Below are 20169 nucleotides of genomic sequence, written 5' to 3' on the forward strand. Positions count from 1 at the left end.
TAGACTAAATAGTGTGTGTGTGTGTGTGTGTGTGTGTGTGTGTGTGTGTGTGTGTGTGTGTGTGTGTGTGTGTGTGTGTGTGTGTTTGTGAATGAGTTGTGTTGTGTAAAACATATGTTGAATAAGTTGGCGGTTCATGCCGCTGTGGCGACCCCTGATGAATAAAGGGACTAAGCCAAAGGAAACTGAATGAATGAATTTCCATGTGTTTTAATTACTTTTAAGTCAGCACAATATAAATATTAAAGTTGGAAGAAAGGCTCAGTGGTTAGTACTGTCGCCTCACAACAAGAAGGTTGCTGGCTGGGCCAGTTTTGGGTTGCAGCTGGAAGGGCATCCACATTTATAAAAAACATATGCTGGATAAGTTGGCAGTTCATTCCACTGTGGTGACCCCTGATGAATACAGGGACTAAGCCGAAAGAAAATGAATGAATGAAGTTGGAAGAAATGCAATCAGACCTTTAAGGAACAAAACAAATATTAATATGCTAATAAATCCAGACAATGTTTAAGTGGTCTCTTAATCTTTTCTATGGCTGTATAAACCAAGGTTTCCATTAGAAATACTGTTAACTTATAAATACACACACACACACACACACACATATATATTTATATATATATATATATATATATATATATATAAACATAATACACATGATAAAGATATACATGTTGTCAAGTGATTTTATGCCATTAACAAACATGTGGTGCTAAAAAGGGCATCATAAATTCTGTGTATATTATTTACTTTGGTGTATAAGTTTTTTTTTTTTAAAGGTGACTGTCCACCTAAAGTGCTTCATTTAGTGACTCTCTTTGCTTTGGTTTGCCTCCTCTTGCCCCCATCAAGTGTCCGGTGTCCTTGCTGTGGAATGCCAAATGCTTCAGTAAAATCATCAGTATCGTAGTGAGGTTTCTAACTGTGCCGCCTTATTTATTTTCTTGTGCTTGAAAGTTTGTGGTGAAAGTGTGAAAGTCCATGTGTTTACCAGCGAGTCCTGCTCCCTCTGTTTCCACAAAGCTCCTCCAGGGGGCGTAACAGGCTGTCTTCACGCACTCGATAAGGCTGAGCGTAGCTGTCCTCCTCTATTAAGATGCGATTGAGAGTGCGTTCATAATTAATATGCCGTCGAAGCATCAGCACATACTGGTGGCCCTCCTCTAAAAGCGGACAGTCACATTTATTGGGGGCCCACAGGAACTCCCGGTGCTCCACACGATAGCGGTTGCGGTATGTGTGGATGATCTGGACGTCGTAGCGGGTTTCCTCACCAAGATAGACTTTATCCAGCACTTTTACTCTGAATACTGTTTGAGGAGAACACTGTATTGTCATAGCCCAATATATATAGACTTGTGTTTGGTTGCAAATATATCATTGAACTCACCAAAATCTTTCTGGCAATACTGTCTTTGGCGTTCACCTTTTCCTCGTACCCGCCGACATTTCCCACAGTGGCCTATAAAAGCATGTAATGTATGCATGACATTAACAAAAGGTGCAAAACAACTATAATAAATCATAAATATATGCTAATAATGGACAGTTATGTGTATCATCTTACAATTCACCTTGTCTGATACTACTAATTCTGAAATTCTGAACTGCCTATTGCTCAGGTCAACGTTTAAACAACTTTAGGGCAAAACCATTCACATAGAAAGCATCTTTGAAAGTGCAAGATGCAGAACAGCATTCATATGATCAAATAAACATTTGTCATGCTAAACTGCTGTATCTTCTGTAGAAGATTGCAATGCTTGCCCCACCAATGAGTTCTGATTGGTCCAATGCTTTGGAACTGACACTGATGAGTAGCACTAAAAGTTTTAGGTGCTGTTTCTAAGTTTTTGACTCTTCTAAAATTACCATAATATATTTGCATATAATTAAGACACATGGGTAGTGAACATACAACATTGCTAAAGTCAGTTATTCTCCTTTGAAAATGTGCGATCAGTGAAAAAGAAAATTCTGTCGTTGTTTTGGTCTCTATAAGCCACCCACTGCCAGTTTAACCAGTTATATTTCAGCACCCCAGGTTGCCTTGGTGGGAAACTCGCTGTATTTCATTTCAGTTTCGAAGGCTGTGTCAATGTAATTAATTAGCAATTAGTATTCCAAACACATCCAGCAGATTCAACACGACAGAAACATTTAAATAGACTACAGCCATTCAGCGGTGCAGAAGAGTGCACTGCATTCCAACGAAATGGTAAGGTTTAGAATCTATTTAGTACATATTAAAAACTCTTTAACATTATTAAAAGTACATGCTGAGTGACTTATATTTGTTGGTTTGCACAGTCACAGTTCTAAAGTTCAAACTACACAAACCGGCCACTTTATTAGGTACACCTGTCCAACTGCTTGTTATTGCAAATTTCTAATTAGCCATTCACATGACAGCAACTCAATGCATTTAGGCATGTAGACATGGTGAAGACGATCTGCTGCAGTTCAAACCGAGCATCAGAATGGGGAAGGTGATTTAAGTGACTTTGAACATGACATGGTTGTTGGTACCAGACGGGCTGGTCTGAGTATTTCAGAAACTGCTGATCTACTGGGATTTTCACGCACAACCATCTCTAGGGTTTACAGAGAATGGTCTGAAAAAGAGAAAATATCCAGTGAGCGGCAGTTATGTGGGAGCAAATGCCTTGTTAATGCCAGAGGTCAGAGGAGAATGGCCAGACTGGTTTGAGCTGACTGGTTTTCAGCTGTGTGAAATAGAAACCAATTCTAAAATAGAAATTTTAGGTGATGGTTAGGACAAAAACTTTTTTTAGCATGGAAAGTATTCCTTCTATGGCGTGTTGTCGTTTGTAGTTACAGTGTAGGCTCGATAGTCAAGCTTGCTCCTGTTGGTATTGTCAATCTGGCAACCTGCGTTTGCATGAAATTGTCAGAGGAAGGGCCGGGTGAAAAGTTGTTTTTAATTAGGAGTGCAATACCTAGTTCAGCCACTGGGTGTTAATCTTACATGTTTGAAATTCTTTAAACTTGACATGGCATCTAAAAAAATGTGTCGCTCATGTGCACGGTGCTTCAAAAGAGACAAGACATGAGCGTAATGTTCATACACATTTATCAGGTAAATGTTTAAATTACTAAACAATGGAAAAAAATCAACGCCAACAGCCTTGTTCTTAGTGAATCGACATAAAAAGAAATGGCAAATCACATGCAAGGTTTTTTCATCCAGTGATCATAATCGCGTAATAAATCATTTTTATGATAATAAACATTCTGTTTTTTCTTTCTATAATTTTATTTTTTTTAGTTTTTCAAGAATTTTGTGAGACTAAACCTTTTATGAGTTGTCATAGCAAGTGATTTTAAAAGTAGGATAGCTCACTTTTTTAAGATGACTGAGACTTGAATTTTTGTTTTATTATGAGCACAATCTCAAGATCATTTGCCACATCTAGAAGACAGGCTTTTTGTGAGCACATTTATTTCCTCTGCATCACACACACACGTTTGCACTTTTGCGAAATGAACTTTTTCAAATTTTGAATGGTTTCTGTGCAACATTTTATAAATGTAACCCCTGAACTCAGATGTACTGGACCAAAGTCACTGACAAAGAAGGAGCACTGCTTTCTTGACCTTGTTCTTCATGTACGAGCGGGCACAGCCATTAAAATCTTTTTGGCTCAAGATTTCCGGTCTCATTCATTTCTATTGATTTTTATACGTTTTATATACTTTTTGTTATGCTGCTTGATGTTGCAAACTAAAATGTTATTATTGTGTTATTCTACTTTTTATGTATAGTCCTGAACACACTTGTTTGTAGAGCAAGTAGTTTAACTGTTTTTGCCGTTTATTATTCCTAGACATTTCTTCAGTAAGACATTCTAAAACAACTGCAAAAACAAGTGCACTTTAAAATCACAGAATAAGATTTTTATAATCTATTCAAAATGAGAATAAGTTTAATTATGTATGCTGCAAAAAAAAAAGTAAAAAAAAAAATGTTTAATTGAGTACACATTGCAAAGTTTTGGGAATCATTGAAATTGATTGAAATAAATCTGATGTCTGAGTAGATTTTACATGAAATAAATGCAAACTAATACACCAGTCAGCTGTTCTACGCAAGTCTAAAATGATCATTTCATTGACCTTTCTTGTATACATATATATATATATATATATATAAAAAACTATATATATATCAATCACAATTTAGACTTTTTAGAGCATTGTGTGATACAAAATATTGAATATATGCTGTCAATGACTTACTACATGCTGTTTTAATTTATACTTAATTTTCACTATGATTAATAATTAACTAATATATTTTAACATAACAATGGCTGTGAAGACCTGCTGACCTCTACGATGTATTTCAGGCAGTCGATTCCTGCGGTTTTCATCTCTTTCCAAACGTGGGACCGGCTGCTGCTGATAGGGGGGCTGAAAAGGCCATTGAGCAGCGGGACCTGAGGATGACCTCGTAAATCACAGTTGTATTTACAATAGACTCCTAACATTAAGCTTTAAAGAAGCTTTTTTTGAAAATAGAGTCATTTAACAACTCCCTAGTGGTAAACAGTAATGTTTTACTATTTTTAAGTCCATTAAGTTGATCACCGCCTCTGGCAAAAGCACTTTTAGCTTAGCTTAGCATAAACAAGGAATCACCATTAGCATCTCACTCAAAAAAAGCTTTAATTTTCCTATTTAAAGCTTGACACTTCTGCAGTTGAAGGAGCAATACCTAGTTACCTATTGTTACCTAGTTACATAATTGGAGTAATGTATCATTAGACCTTGTGCCTGCTGCAGCCATGTTACGGCAGCAAAGTTCCTTGATTATTATGCCAGAATGGGAGTATATAGCTCCTAGCCATATTGCCATAGAAAATACCTTTTTTCAGTCAGTCTTAGTACAAAATATATCTACAGAGGAGTCAAGCTTTGAATAGAACAATAATCAAAAAAAGTAATTGAACTTTGAGCACTAATAGTCTGATCCAATTCAATGATCTATGCTAAGCTAAGCTAAAAGAGATGGGCTGTATTATTTTAAAAATGGTAAAACTATAGGGACTTGTAAAATGTGCTTATTTCTAAAAAAAAGTAGAGTGTTCCTTTCATCACATGTACTTAAGTTTAAATCTACAATCCAAGATCATATCACAGAAAATACATCCAAGTACCATATTATAACTAGTGTAATTTGACCAAGATTAATGAAGGACTTTACCCCAGAGGGAAGCTCTAGTGGTTGGCTGTGCTGTAGTAGTGGTTGTGGTAGTGGTGGTCCTGGTGGTCGGTGGCTCAAATGGCAAATAATTTGTTGTGTGGTGAGTCTGACGAAGCTGACTTCTCCCATGATACAGGGCATATCGGTCTGGAGGAAGCCAGTACTCATACTCTATCCCAGATTTCTTATCAGTGGACAAGACCTACAATCATGCAATACAAATTAACATTAACAAATATATACAGTACTGTGCAAAGTTCCTAAGCAATTTATCAGCTTTCTTTGTCTAAAGCACAATAAATAATCAGTCTCTTTATTAAAAACATAAAATATAGGAAATATGTACAAAAAAACAACAACAGCACAACATTTCCTCTTCAAGCAGAAGTCTATGTTTAACGTCGCTTCCCTTGGCACTGTTTTGTTCTAATTGTCCTGACATTTTCTGAAATAATGTCCTGTGTAATATCATGGTTCATTCAGCACTTTCCAGAGGTATTCTTTAAGTATAGATTGTCCTATCCTTCTTTTTCTGTCCAGATGTTCTCATACACCCTCTATAATGTTCAGGTCTGGACTCTGTGGAGGCCATTTCATGACTGTCTGTGTTTCATCAGCCGTATTCTTTCTCCAAATATGATTTTAATTGCAATAAGGGAATTATTATCATGCTGAAAATAAAAACTATTACCCCTGAAGTCCACAAATGGCACAATGGATGGTTGTTATCAGTACTTTTCAACATTCACAATTGCATCAATTTAGACAATACCGGTAACAACACTGGTCAAAATGCAGCTCAAACCAGGACAAACAGCCGTTCTCCAACATTGTCTTTCACATGTCTTAAACAATTAAAACAAAACTAACCTAACTCCTATCCTAACAAAGCATACATCAACTACAAGATAATTTATTCACCTTATATACATCTTGTATAGGCTTTTGTGGGAAAGGGTCGCATAAATCCATTATACCCTCAGTAAAACAGCACATTTAATGTTGGCCCAAAACCTTTAAGGGAGTACTGTAGATTTAAGTATTTTTATTTCTTTTTAACAGATATATTTTTGTGGGTTAAAGTGTTTGTGTAATTATAAAGCAAACCAAGATGTGCAGATCCTCCTGAGTCGGTCCTGAAACCTCAAAGCTCTCCCAGGTGTCGGCGGAGCGGCGGTACTGCAGTTTGGTCCCAGCCACACTGTACTCTCCAGGAACATTGATCTTCCAGTTCCCATTGATTACAAACTGAGAGCGTCCATTCTGTAGTGCTTAAAAAATGTCCACAAAAGTTATTTTCTCAAAAACATTGTAGCATCAAAAGACAGCATTATTGTGCATAATTTTCAGCAACTGGACAAAGCACCCTAATAAAGTTACTGCAAGAAAATTATAAAGTTTTTCAGTGTTTTTTTTGTGCTAGGTAGTTGCAGCTGTAGAAATGAGACTAAACTGTTTTTTAATTCTCCTCTCAATTGTGACTTTATCTCACAATTATAGCCATTTTTGGTAATTATCATCTTTTTTTATGATGTTTTTCATAGCTAGAAGAAAAATGATCATGCCCAACTGAGCCTGGTTTCTCTCAAGGTTATTTTTACTTTCACTTCGCCAGTTGGTGAAGTTTTTTTTCTCTCGCGACTGGCTTGCTTGGTTTGTGACTTGTGGAGCTGCGCATCAATGAATTTGCTCCTCAGTGTTTGAACTTTCAGCAGTGAAAATTAAACCACACTGAACTGAACTAAACTGGACTTTACTAGAACTATGTTAAGCTGCTTTGACACAATCTACATGGTAAAAGAGCTATAGAAATAAAGATGAATTGAATTAAATGTAAGTTTTTCAGTCAAAATGACTATTTTACAGTTGTGACTTTATAGGGTTTCTTCAAACTTTGACATTTTGTTTTCAAATTTGAATTGTTCAATTTTTAATAAAACTTTTTTCCCACTTATTTTTTCTTCATGTCTTTTTATACATCTTGCAATTTAGACTTTTTTTTTCATTAGAAGTGTGACTATATTTCTTGCGAGTGCAAATTTATAAGCTTACGTGCAATTCTGACAACTTTCTGCCAATGTACATTTATAGCTTCAAATTCTGTCATTTTTAGCATAACTGTGACCTAGTTAATTACAATTTTGAGTTTTGGGCTTCCTAGTAATTCTGACTTTATTTCTCACAATTCAGACTTGTTTTTCTTCCAGCAGTTCTTACTTTTTCTCTTCAAAAAGTTTTTTTTTTCCTTTTTTTTCAATTCTGACTTTGAGTGCCCTATCATACACCCGGTACAATAGGGAGCAAGACGTGTATGGCCCAATTTGTTGCTATTTTCAAAGCAGCTCAACCCTAAATTTCATGCTTTGCGCCATGTTGTTTAAATAGCAAATCCATTTGTGCCACTTTGTGGACTCATAGGTGTGCCTGTCTAAAAAAGGAGGTGTGTTAAGGCGCATTGTTGGCACGTTGAAATTTTGAGGAACGGAAACAGACCACGCCATTGACCAACTAAAAGCTGTTCTAAAGTCCAGCGCAGAGCGCGTTAGTTATGTGCCTATGCAGATACAAATGCTTACACATTGCTTAATAGACACAGGATGTACAGCAATACACAAATATCTTTACAAAAAAATAAAGGATTAAAATGTTAATGGTAACGTATTTATTTATATGTGTTTTAATAAAAACAAGTTTAGATTTGTTCACCTGTTGGATTTTGAAGACATATGCATCACCATATGGAGCATATATATGATAGGACATGTGTGAGGATATAATTCAGTTTTTTGACCACACTTCATTATTATTGTTCATTTATTTGTTTGCTGAAAATTAGAACTGAATTTAGAAATAGTTTTGAAACAAATCTTTGCCCTTAAAGGGTCACGAAACACCAAAACACATTTTTTGAGATGTTGACAGCCATATATGTGTCCCATGCTGCTAAAAACACTATTAAGACACATTTATTTCACAAAGAAGTGAAAATTGGTTGTTTATGCGCTATTTTGAGCAAATTCGTTCTTTCGGTTTGAAACAAATTTTTGAAGTTGCGTCACGGCGATGAGATCTTAGCGTGTATTCCAGCGTGAAGACTGTATGTCTGTACCTGCAAGTGCATCGTGACGTCTCTGAGCGTGCAGAATTAATTCATGAGAAAGACTTGGTTCAAACCAATCAGCGCGTTCTATTGTGAATGAAGTGCAACTTCATTAATATGCATGATAGCTTCGAAGACTGTTTTTACCTGTTACAGTGTTCAGACAGCAGAGAGACGCCATGTTGTGTTACCAAAACAAGTGGAAGAAGAAGAATTGTTTGGAGACATGGGTCATCAGTGTTGCGTTTTTAAATGTGCTGCAACAAAGGTTTTGTTTTCATTTCCCGGCTATGAGAGCGCAGCTGGACTCACATGTGGATTACAGTACACGTGACAAGCCACAGAAATACGTTTGTAAGGATAATTTTTTACCCAAGAGCTTTTCGCAATGGGGGGCGACTTTTCGCATCTGAAATCCCAATTTGTCGCTCGACTCCTTTAAAAATTGTCACGGCTCCAGTGGGTGTTAATTGTCCAGTCTCTACAGATTTGGTAAGCGATCAGTGGTCTTTTGTTTATTCAGATGGCAAAGTTAGTTCGTATCGTCAGCAGTGACTAAATACTTTAGTCAAAATGAAGTTTACAGTACGTTAATATCACTACAATATGAAAGATCCGCTGTAAATGTTGCTCATTGAGTGTAAACACCGCAATCAAACTATTTCCGTCGTGTAGGATTTTCGCCGCATTTTGTGACAGGATAGTCTATACACACACGGCTTTATGACGTTACCTACCGAGTGCATCAAGTTACCGAGATATTCCAGCAATATCGTACGCAATATCTCGTTTGTCACAGGGGGGCAAGCATAAAATGTTCCTGAATGAAAGTGAAAGTGCCAAACTGTAGTTAAAGTCGACAAATTAATGATTTGGCAAATAATTTGATTACTAATGTCCATATAAACACAGTCACTGTCTTTCTCCTCTGCGTCTGTGTGTTTGTTTTGCCTCTGTAAAAATCAGCACGTGCCCAAACGAAACTCCCATTTTTATCCATAACCTTCCCTCTTTCCCTCCCCCGACACTCCCACCTAAACAGAGCTAGACACACCCACTTTCCTCATTTTTTTCTGAGGAAAAGGATTTTTTAAAAACTTGAGGTGCTAAAACAGGGGGTTTTGTGGCCCTTTAACAAATGAAATTAAATATGTGGGCAGTGGAGTGAGTTTCCACCGTTTCCTTTCTCTATGAAAGTAAACGAGGATAACTAAAGGACTCTTAAAGAGAATGGGAGATGAGACTCTGATTGGTTTAATGCATGTTATGGTCAAAACACACCCATAACTCATTAGAAGAATAAGCACAACCCTGTCAGACCATGTAACGGGCCGCAAAGTGTATTCTTCCATCCTTAAAATAGCGAAAATGGATTCGGACATGCCCTTAATGCTTTTGCGCCATGCGCTTTAGACTTTGCGCCTAGATCATTCAAATAGAGCATATATAGCTTCCAAATTTTTCTTTTTTTTTTCAATTAATTGCAATTCTGAGTTTTAGGCTTCCTTAAAGTTAAGTTCCTTAAAGACTTAAAATTCAACAATTTGGTGCAAATGTTGATTTATTGCACAATCCGCAATGACATTTCCCTCAAAAATGTGGGAATTTCTCGCAATTCTCTCTGTTTTTTTCGATTATATACCAAGTCAGAATGGTAAAATACACACTCACAATTGCAAGACAAAAAAGTGTCAACTACCTTTTTAATTCTTCATCTATTCAGTCACAGAAACAAGCTTTGACAGAGAACAGATCGCACATGAGGCTGTGTTCTAACCTAGATAGTTTCTGCTGTTATCAGTTACTCTGATGTGTGTGGCTCCGGCCGGGATCATGGTGACCTCACTGTATCCAAACAGTCCTGCAGGGAAACACAGACCATAGAGTAATGCATCTCAGCCTACTCAGGGAGGAAAAAACACACAAATACACACAGTTATTTCCAACAGGTGCACAATCCCGCGCGGCACAACACTATATATATTTTCCAGCACGTCCTCCAGCTGCAGCATCAACCTGGTAGTGAACTGCAGAATTATGACCCAGGCTGCTTTTTTCTGACTTTTGACCCTTTTTACAGAGCTCTTTACTCACAGGCTCAAATCTGTTAAACTACTCTCAGAAATCCACATGGAAGAGAGTGGGAAACAGAACAGCTTTCAAATGACTTAACAATGCCAGTATTATGAGTGTGTTGTCCCCGATGTAAACGGTCTGTATTTTCAGTTGGCTGGTGTGAAGGAGGCTCCGTTTCATGTGGAGAAGTTCAAAGCCAGAGGTGTCAGTGTTATAAGTGTGAAGATATGTGTGTTTGAGGGAGAGGATAAGATAAAGATGAGAGAGAAAGAGGGAGGTAGAGAGAAAGTGAGAGAGAGGTAGATCGCTGTCTCTAAATTACCACTTAAGATCTCTGGTCAGAGAGATATATTTTCAGTTAAAATGAAAACTTTATTTTAAAGATGTATTAAAAGTGACAATAGAAATATTGAACATTTTACAAAGAATTTCAAACAAATGCTGTTCTTTTGGCAGGACTTATCAGTATATAATAGAGCAAAAACCTTAACCAAGGTAGTAACCTTATATAATGCAGTATCTATGAAGGTAAGTAAACTGTAAGTGTATATTGTCTACACATAGTTGAAGCAACCTTAAAATTCTATTCATAAAAAAAAAAAAAACAGAAAAAGATGTATTGGTTTTCTAAAGGATCATGTGAAAGTGAATAATAGAGTATTAAAAATGAAAGCTTTGTCAACTCCATGACATTTTTACAATATTATGGTTTTACTGTAGTTCTGACCAGATGAATGCAGCCTAGTTGAGCATAAGTGTAACACGGGGAGTAACACAGACAACTGAAGTTTGGATCCACATGCAGGTTTATTCGGAGTCAGGCAAGCAAAGGTCAACTCAGGTGCAAACAGATGTATAAAGGCAATCCAGAAACGTAGTCACTATAACAGGCGAGAGGTCGGAAGGCAGGCGACAGACAGGGACAAAAAGGCAAAGGTCAAAAACACGGAGAAACAAGAAGAAAGAAACGCGTTGAATTGTCACTCTACAGATAAACAAGACTCGGCAACGTGAATGAGTGTGTGTGCTGCTTAAATGGTGTATGTAATCAGTCTTTGACGATCCTCAGGTGGTGCGAGTGTAATCAGTAGAGATTTGGAGCAGGTGTGTGTGTGGCATGACTGAATATGCAGCCCTTTAATGGCGGAAATGTAATCCATATGTGTTTGTGTGTGAGACCCAGCGATCTTGGGAGTATGATCGCTGGTGATCGTGACAATAAGATATTTTTTTATCAATATAGTTGAAGTTAGAATTATTAGCCCCCCTGTTTATTATTATTATTATTTTTTTATTATTTTATATTATTTTTTTTTTATGTTTAACGGAGAGCAGATTTTTTCAACACATTTCTAAACATAATAGTTTTAATAACTCATTTCTAATAACTGAGTTAAATTACCTTTGCCATGATGACAGTAAATAACATTTGACTAGATATTTTCAAAAACACTTCTATACAGCTTAAAGTGACGTTTAAATGCTTAATTAGGTTAATTAGGTTAACTAGACAGGTTAGGATATTTAGGCAAGTTATTGTATATATCGATATAGGGCTGGGTGATATGGCAAAAAAAATAAATCTAGGTTTTTTCATAAAGTTTGACTGATTCACGATTTCGATTTTTTTATTGTGTAACTAGTCAGCTTAAAACATTACAATAACATGACTGAAGTAACATTCTCTTTATAAGTAACTTGAAAAACCATCTGGTTAGGGAACATTGCATTTTTATTAGCCTTGCCATACATAAATTGGTTAACAAGGTGTAAATAAATGTAAAACAAATGCCCGAGTTAAATATCGTTGCAGAAGATTTGAAAGAAATATGAAAGTAAATATTGTGCACTTTGAATAAAACATTAAATACTTCTGTTCTGAATATATAGTAAGAAAATAACCATTTTAACCAATGTAAACATAACATCAGTCAACTCAAAAGTTAAGCAAATTTACAACAGTAAAAAAAAAAACAACACTTTGTAGACCATCGAGCAAACATAAAGCATGTTGTTGATAAGTCACATGTAGCTGTTCTTTACAGGTTTCTTGAGAGGAAGACCAGTCTGTCTACTGTTTTAGTCTTTACAGATGCTCTTTGCGATCATTTGATGTGCTTTGCACCACTCTCTGTATTACGCTGCCTGACTGCTTGGGTTTCAACCATGTTTTCAACAAGGTCTGCTACTGACGTAATGGGGGGCGGGTTCTTTCACTTTTCACTACTACAGCTGCTGCTCACCTCTGCTCATGTTCAAACCAAACTAAGATCGGCGTGGTTTTTCACATGGCAGGTTTTTACGTCCTTCATACATGTTTTGAGTTTATTGACTTGATAAGGGAATATGCCTTGACAATCCACACAGACGTGACTTTTCATTTTAATTGTTGCATTAGTCTGAATGGAAATCCTCTCGTCAGGCAGCGCTGGAGCAGCGTGAGGGAGTGGACCAAAGCGCATCAAATGAAAGGTATTAACAAAAGAAAATTAGACAACTTAAGACACTTAAATGCTTGCATTTGTTGTATTTGCACCAGCTCTGCGATGCACGTCCACAACTTCATGCATTGGGTTAAATTAGGCTGTCCAGTCTCCGTGTTCAGTCTGTTACTACTATGGTTGAAAACCAGACAGGCAGTCAGGCAGCGTAATACAGAGAGTGGACCAAAGTGCATTGGTGCAATTATAATGTCTCTGATATTTTTAAATTTGAATTAATCGAAAAAAAATCGAAAGAATCACCCAGCCCTATAAGGATGGTTTGTTCTGTAGACTATCGCAAAAAAATCTAGCTTAAAGGCACTAACAATTTTGACCTTAAAATTTTTTTTAAATTTGAAAAAATAAATACTTTTTTTCTAGCTGAAATAAAAAATAAAACTTTCTACAGAAGAAAAATTATTATCAGACATACTGTGAAAATTTCCTTGCTCTGTTAAACATCATTTGGGAAATATTTAAAAAAGAAAAAAAAAAAATACAAAAGGGGGGCTAATAACCTTGACTTCAACTGTATAAGATATTGACCATCCTCGCTTTTTGAAACAGTAGGTTTATAATTTCCTGTATAAATGTTTTACAGTTTGAAAGTCATTGTGTTGAACTGTAAAACAATATTTATGGAGTTATCAGTAATAAACATAAAAAATTAAAGTTCTCCCAAAAATTTATGAGCTTCTTTCTTCTGTTGAACTCAAGAGACCGGCAGCCATTGACATCCATAGTAGGAAATAAACATACTATGCAAGTCAAAGGCTGAAAAACAAAACAAAACAAAACAAAACTCATAAAGGTTTGGAACCAGTTGAGGGTGAGTAAACAGTGAGAAGAAATAAAAATTTTGGATGAATTTAGAATTTTTCCCCCTGTGAAATGTCAGGGTGTACTTGATATAGAATATATGGAAATATTTGAAAATTAGGGCTTTGCGATTTGGGGAAAATATCTAATTGTGATTTTTTTTTGACAGATATTGCGATTTCTATTTGATTTGCGATATAATTTTGTAGTCAAGCGTCAGCTCAATAATCTGTATCGTAGCTCTTACTGCTAAAATGCTGTGAGTGTTCGTTAAAAAAAGAAACTAAAAGATACTAACTTACTAACATTTATTCAAATTTAATTGTAAATGTTCAGAAATGAAACACTCATTTTTCTCAGGAAAAAGCAGTAAACACAAATAAAAGGACCTTACCTTTCTGTAAACAAGTTCAACTCAAATTAGGGAGATAGTGTAGCTTATTATACAAACAAATATAATAATAATTATAAAAATACAGAACACTCAGCAAACTAACATGGCTGAAACAACTCTGAAATTGTACTTTGCTGTTGCTTGCTACTAGATTGAGTGTCACTGGCAGTAATTTCAGTTGACTTTTTAGCAAGACACTCATCACTCAATTGTGCTCCCTTCAGTTGGCTAGTAAGACTATTACACACAGACGGCAGTCACGAATTTGCTTGATTGCGATTCGATTTTGATTAATCGCACAGCCCTAATGCAAATGACATACAAGTTCATACTTGGATTTCACATGTATTAATTATATGCACACATTATATATACACAACATTCCTTCATTCATTCATTTTCCTTCGGCATTCCTTCATTCATTCATTTTCCTTCCTTTCCATACACTACAGTCAATTTAGTTCATCCAATTCACCTATCCAGCACGTGTTTGGACTGTGGGGTAAACCGGAGCACCCGGAGGTAACCCACGTGAACACGGGGAGAACATGCAAACTCTGCACAGAAATGCCAACCGGCCCAGCTGGGACTTGAACCAGTGACCTTCTAGCTGTGAGGTAACAGTGCTAACCACTGAGCCACCATGCTGCCCCTACAGTATATGCAACATATTGTTCAAAATATTATAATATATTTATTTAGATATATAGATGATGACATGTTTTATATATGTGAAATTCATGTTTGAATATATATAAACTTGTATGTCATAATATCATATATGTAATTTCCATATCCTGTCCTCAGATTTCTATATGTGTAATGTGACTGTATTTGAATTGTCATTTGATAGGAATGTATTAAATAGATTGATAGCTGACCGTTATTCTGGCCGTTGCTTTGATAAACACTTCTGTGATGAAGGCAGGTTGAGTTGTGGCCTCCACACACCATGCAGGCGTCCTCCTGCTGCTGCGATCCAAAGATCAAGTCACATCCTGGCTTCTGCACACACACACACAAACTGCAATTAGAAGGCAAAATATCAAGCTCCGGCACATTCAACAGTATTAACAGCACAGGCTGATTCTGCAGCACTGCCTGGCCAGCAGAAGCTTGGAAACGATCCAAGAAACAAATTTAGACACTGTTAAGAACCGAAGCAGCCAAGATTGCAGATCCTTAAAATAGATGCAATTATTTTGTCACTTTAATAGCAATGTGTTTGTTGTTAACCGTTCATCTATAAAAAAGTTTCTCTGCCACTTTTCAGATTTTTGAGGTTTATTTATTTAATCATAACTACAGATACTTTCAGTGTAGTTGAATATAGTGTGATGTATTGAACACTATCTTATATAAACTGTACTTAATAGTTTTTTTTATTTGTTTTGAAGTTTAAATGTGTTTAAATGAAGCTTAAAACATAATACACAGTAAAAAAAATGCTGGGTTCCACACAATTGATTTGTGTTGGGGCAACTTGAAGAAATTAAGTTAGCTTTTTAGTTTTTACAAATTTAAGTATATTGAACATAAAACAATTAAGCTGTCCCAAAAAAAGCTTAAAAAATGTCGTTGTTTCAAGTCATTTGAACAAACAGCAAATGCATTTTTTGATTGTACATAATATACATACAAAGGATTTAATATTTATAAAAATATGTATTAAAGATATTTAATATAAATGCTTATAAAAAGATTGAACTTTCTGTTTATCAAGAAGATTTAAAAATCACATGATATTAAGTATTATCATATATATTATAAAAAAGCACTCAACCGTCTTCAACCGTTTTTAACCTTGAAAATTATTCTTGAGCATCAAATCAGCAAATTAAATTAAATTATGAGACTGTAGATTGGAGTAATCAGCACTGAAATCAATGGGAAATAATATATTTTAAGACATATTTAAACAGAAAACAGGTGACGTTTTCAGAATAATATAAAATTTACTGTTACTTATTTTGATCAAATAAATGATCATAACAGATTTCTGTCAAAAACATCAAAACAAATCCTACACCAAGCCCAAACCTTTAAACAAGAAAAGCTAGAAAAGGGTAGAATACTATTTGTTTTATATAACGAAATATAAAACTTTTTAAAACAACATACACTACCTGACAAAAGTCTTGACGCCAATCAAAGTTTTAGGAAGAACAAAAATTACCTTGACTTCTAGTTGATCATTTGTATATAAGTGGCTTATATGAAAGGCAAAGGCCTTTAGATTACGCTTATTTTACCAAAATAAAATATGATCATGAATTGATTTTTAATTACTTAATTAGGACAGTAAGCTCTGACTTTGCTGAGACAAAATAAATAATGTCCAGTATAGAATATAAAGTCATGGTGCAGTGGAAAAAGAATGAATATTGTGTATGACTCCCATGAGCTCGGAGGACTGCATCCATACATCTCTGCAATGACTCAAATCACTTATTAATAAAGTCGCCTGGAATGGCAAAGAAAGCGTTCTTGCAGGACTCCCAGAGTTCATCAAGATTCTTTGGATTCATCTTCAATGCCTCCTCCGTCATCTTACCCGACATGCTCAATAATAATCATATCTGGTGACTGGGCTGCCCAATCCTGGAGCACCTTGACCTTCTTTGTTTTCAGGAACTTTGATGTGGAGGCTGAAGTATGAGAAGGAGCGCTATCCTGCTGAAGAATTTGCCCTCTCCTGTGGTTTATAATGTAATGGGCAGCACATATGTCTTGATTCCTCAGGCTGTTGATGTTGCCATCCACTCTGCAGATCTCTCACATGCCCTCATACTGAATGTAACCCCAAACCATGATTTTTCCTTCACCAAACTTGACTGATATCTGTCAGAATCTTGGGTCCATGTGGGTTCCAATAGGTAGGTCTGCATTATTTGTGATGATTGAGATGCAGATGACTCATCAGAAAAAATCTACCTTCTGCCACTTTTCCAAATGATCAAGTAGAAGTCAAGTTATTATTTGTTGCTCTTACAACTGGGATTACAGACAAGACTTTTGTCAGGTAGTGTATATCTCAAAATCTATTGAATTGAAGAAAGGATAAACCCCTAATGTGTTTTCAGTTTTGCATTAAATGACAAAAACAGACATCAAAGACCCTCAGTAGTGACAACAGACTTCTTTCAACCTCCACTACAGAATGAATCTAAAGTAAAGCTTCAATGTCCTGAAAGATCTGTGTGTGAATATGTTTTTTAAAGGTCAAAACAGTGCCAACACAGGCAGGTGAAAACAGATGGACAGCAGAAGGACAGATTTGTCTCTCTGAGTCACCACACACACAAACAAGAGCAGGATCATAAGGCCCGGCCAGGGCTCAAGAGCATTCAGGCAGAAGTTTGGCTTAAGCCGCAGAGAACAGGACTAGAGAATGAAAAGAGGCATGCAGGAGTCTTCAGCACGTCTTCAGGATATAATTAACCCCTTCTTTCTTTTTTAGACCTCTAACACACTCCATTTGACACAGGTGCAGCCCTTCTCCTCATACCTGACCACCCGTGTGTCTCTGGCTTTCTCTGTCCCTCCTTAAGGATAATCTCTGCAGTTTGTGAACAGTGATCCTCAATGGCACATTCCCATGATTTAGGGGGCCTCACCGAGGGGCGATCTCACATACACAACACAGGCTTTTTGGAAATATGTGATTCACACTACATTTTTGTAAAAAAAAACATGAAAACGTACTTCGACATACATTTCACTGCAGTTTCTAGCTAAAATGAAGGTTTTGAGGAAATTTGATGGCAAAAAACTTTTGAATCTTTTCACACTTATGATATTAATACAGACATATACTCGATAAATAAAGGATTTCATGCAGTTCTTTGCACAACTCCAAATAAATACCACAAAACAAATCTATCTATCTATCTATCTATCTATCTATCTATCTATCTATCTATCTATCTATCTATCTATCTATCTATCTATCTATCTATCTATCTATCTATCTATCTATCCATCCATCCATCCATCCATCCATCCATCCATCCATCCATCCATGTCACTTGCTCAAAATGGATAGCTAATTCCTCAAAAGCAAGTATTCATGTCATTGAAAGTGTCAGTGTTATCAAGATAAAAAGTCTGACACCATTGTTTATGAACATGATAGTCAAATGGCTTTGTCATGTTTTCATTATGACAGTTTACTCTGTAAATGTTTTCTAATGCAAAAAAGTCAGGTTTTGGTTACACTTTCTGAAAATGCTCAAGACAGCACTATATACTATTTGCACAGCCATTTGAAAACTACAGTAAACTCAGACATCACTGCATTTAGTGAGGTGTCTGAGTACAAGACACTGAATATGTATGTTTCACATTTTTACTGCATTTGCTCTTTGCAATTCTAATTTATTCACAGCATTGTGCAAAAGAATAAACACACTCTTATTTACAACAAACATAAACTTCCTTTGGGTAGAGCTGTGCAGAATTGTAAACAATATTCCAGTACATATTGGAACTGAACCTACAACATCCACAGGTCTGTAAATCATTCATGAAATTGTTCAATTTAGAAGACATTTTCAGGAATTAAAAAAAAAAAAGATTTTTATTAAATTTGCTTGGCAGATTTTGACAACTAGTTCAATTTTTTTTGTATGTAAAGACTTAAGTAATGAAATGAGGACTATTAGTTTTATATGGAATGACTATTCAGCATTCACAAGTTTAGTTAATTTTGACTGACATGACATAAGCAATGATAATGTTATAAAATAGCAGAGAGTTGTGTGTGATGTCATGTTGCAGGGCACTTATGGCCAAATCTAACAAACCTCTGAAGCATTAAGAAAAACATACAAAACATGCAGAGCAGGAGGTCACGAGGACCAGGATTGAGAACTGCTGATCTAGGTTATCTGTATGACAAGCCCTGTCTTCTCATAGGTATGTACAAAAAGAATCTGACACATACAACAAAATGAACCCTATGTAATGTATTTCAAAATGTAAAAAATGTAGACAGTGTCCTCTAGTGGATTTGTTATCTCAAACATGCAACAAAATGTACCTGGTGCTACATATTGTTTGCTAAATTTTTAAAACCGATGTTCCAATGAGCTTGAGCTGCACATACACACACATACAAGGTGTGCTTCACACATATGGGTTCAATTTGCCACATGGTACTAATGACTGGGCCCCACTATGCATGTGCTTCTCCTTTCCAGTCCTCATATGATGGAAACCAAATTCCCCAGCATGACGTCAGGACTAGTCCATTCAGTCATCTGTATGTGCACACACAGTCTAGAGCAAATTTAAAGAACAAACTACAATTTCTAAATCTCTGAGGCCACTGCTTAGATCTATTTAAGTGAATTTGGACTAAGAGTCTCTGCAATGACCAAACTTTTTTATCAGCAAAAAGATTTAAAAGGTTTAACCTTTGCTGAGGAGCATGTTGTGTTGTTAGAAAAGTGAATTTTAGTGATTTCCTAAATGTGGTTCTTTAATCAGAGGTAATACTATTATATATACAATGATAGTGAATATCATGTACATATGGTAGAGACAAAAGGCTATCATGGGACATGTTCAAGATACTATTCAATTCAATTAATCTTTATTTCTATAGCGCTTTACAATGTAGACGGTGTCAAAGCAGCTTAACATAGAAGTTCTAGTAAACTGAAACGGTGTCAGTCCAGTTTTAAGAAATTAAATTCAGTTTAGTTCAGTTCAGTGTGGTCTAGAAGTAGTTACAGTATATAAACATGTATAGCATTTGAGTATTTCTAACCAAATATCTAGTGCATTAGGACAGAAGGAGTGTGTCCTTCACATGGTTTGTCAAGCTCACTCACCTGCATGGAGCACACTCATGCATCATACCGCTATGTGATGCACTGAGAGTATGCTTTACTAAAAAGATAGGTCTTTAATCTAGTTTTGAACTGAGAGAGTGTGTCTGAGTCTTGGACATTATCAGAAAGGCTATTCCAGAGTGTTGGAGCCATAAATGAGAAGGCTTGACCTCCTTTAGTAGACTTTGCTATTCCGTATACTGCCAGAAGCCCTGAATTTTGAGATCTC

The 20169-nt window shown here is 36.0% G+C and overlaps 1 protein-coding gene across 1 annotated transcript in view; it reads right to left on the reverse strand.

Moving 5' to 3' along the window:
- Positions 1-662: 662 nt before the first annotated feature.
- The window catches only part of adamtsl5 (ADAMTS like 5), a 37478-nt gene continuing 17971 nt past the window's right edge, over positions 663-20169 (reverse strand). Inside the window, exons 8-14 of the mRNA XM_056462061.1 lie at positions 14985-15108; positions 10109-10192; positions 6339-6502; positions 5232-5433; positions 4357-4464; positions 1395-1466; positions 663-1314 (exon numbers count right to left, since the gene is read on the reverse strand). Coding sequence (XP_056318036.1) covers positions 992-1314; positions 1395-1466; positions 4357-4464; positions 5232-5433; positions 6339-6502; positions 10109-10192; positions 14985-15108 — 1077 coding nt within the window. The 3' untranslated portion in view covers positions 663-991. The remainder of the gene's footprint in view (positions 1315-1394; positions 1467-4356; positions 4465-5231; positions 5434-6338; positions 6503-10108; positions 10193-14984; positions 15109-20169) is intronic.

Source organism: Danio aesculapii, chromosome 7 (genome assembly GCF_903798145.1).
Source record: "Danio aesculapii chromosome 7, fDanAes4.1, whole genome shotgun sequence".
In the NCBI taxonomy this organism is placed as follows: domain Eukaryota; kingdom Metazoa; phylum Chordata; class Actinopteri; order Cypriniformes; family Danionidae; genus Danio; species Danio aesculapii.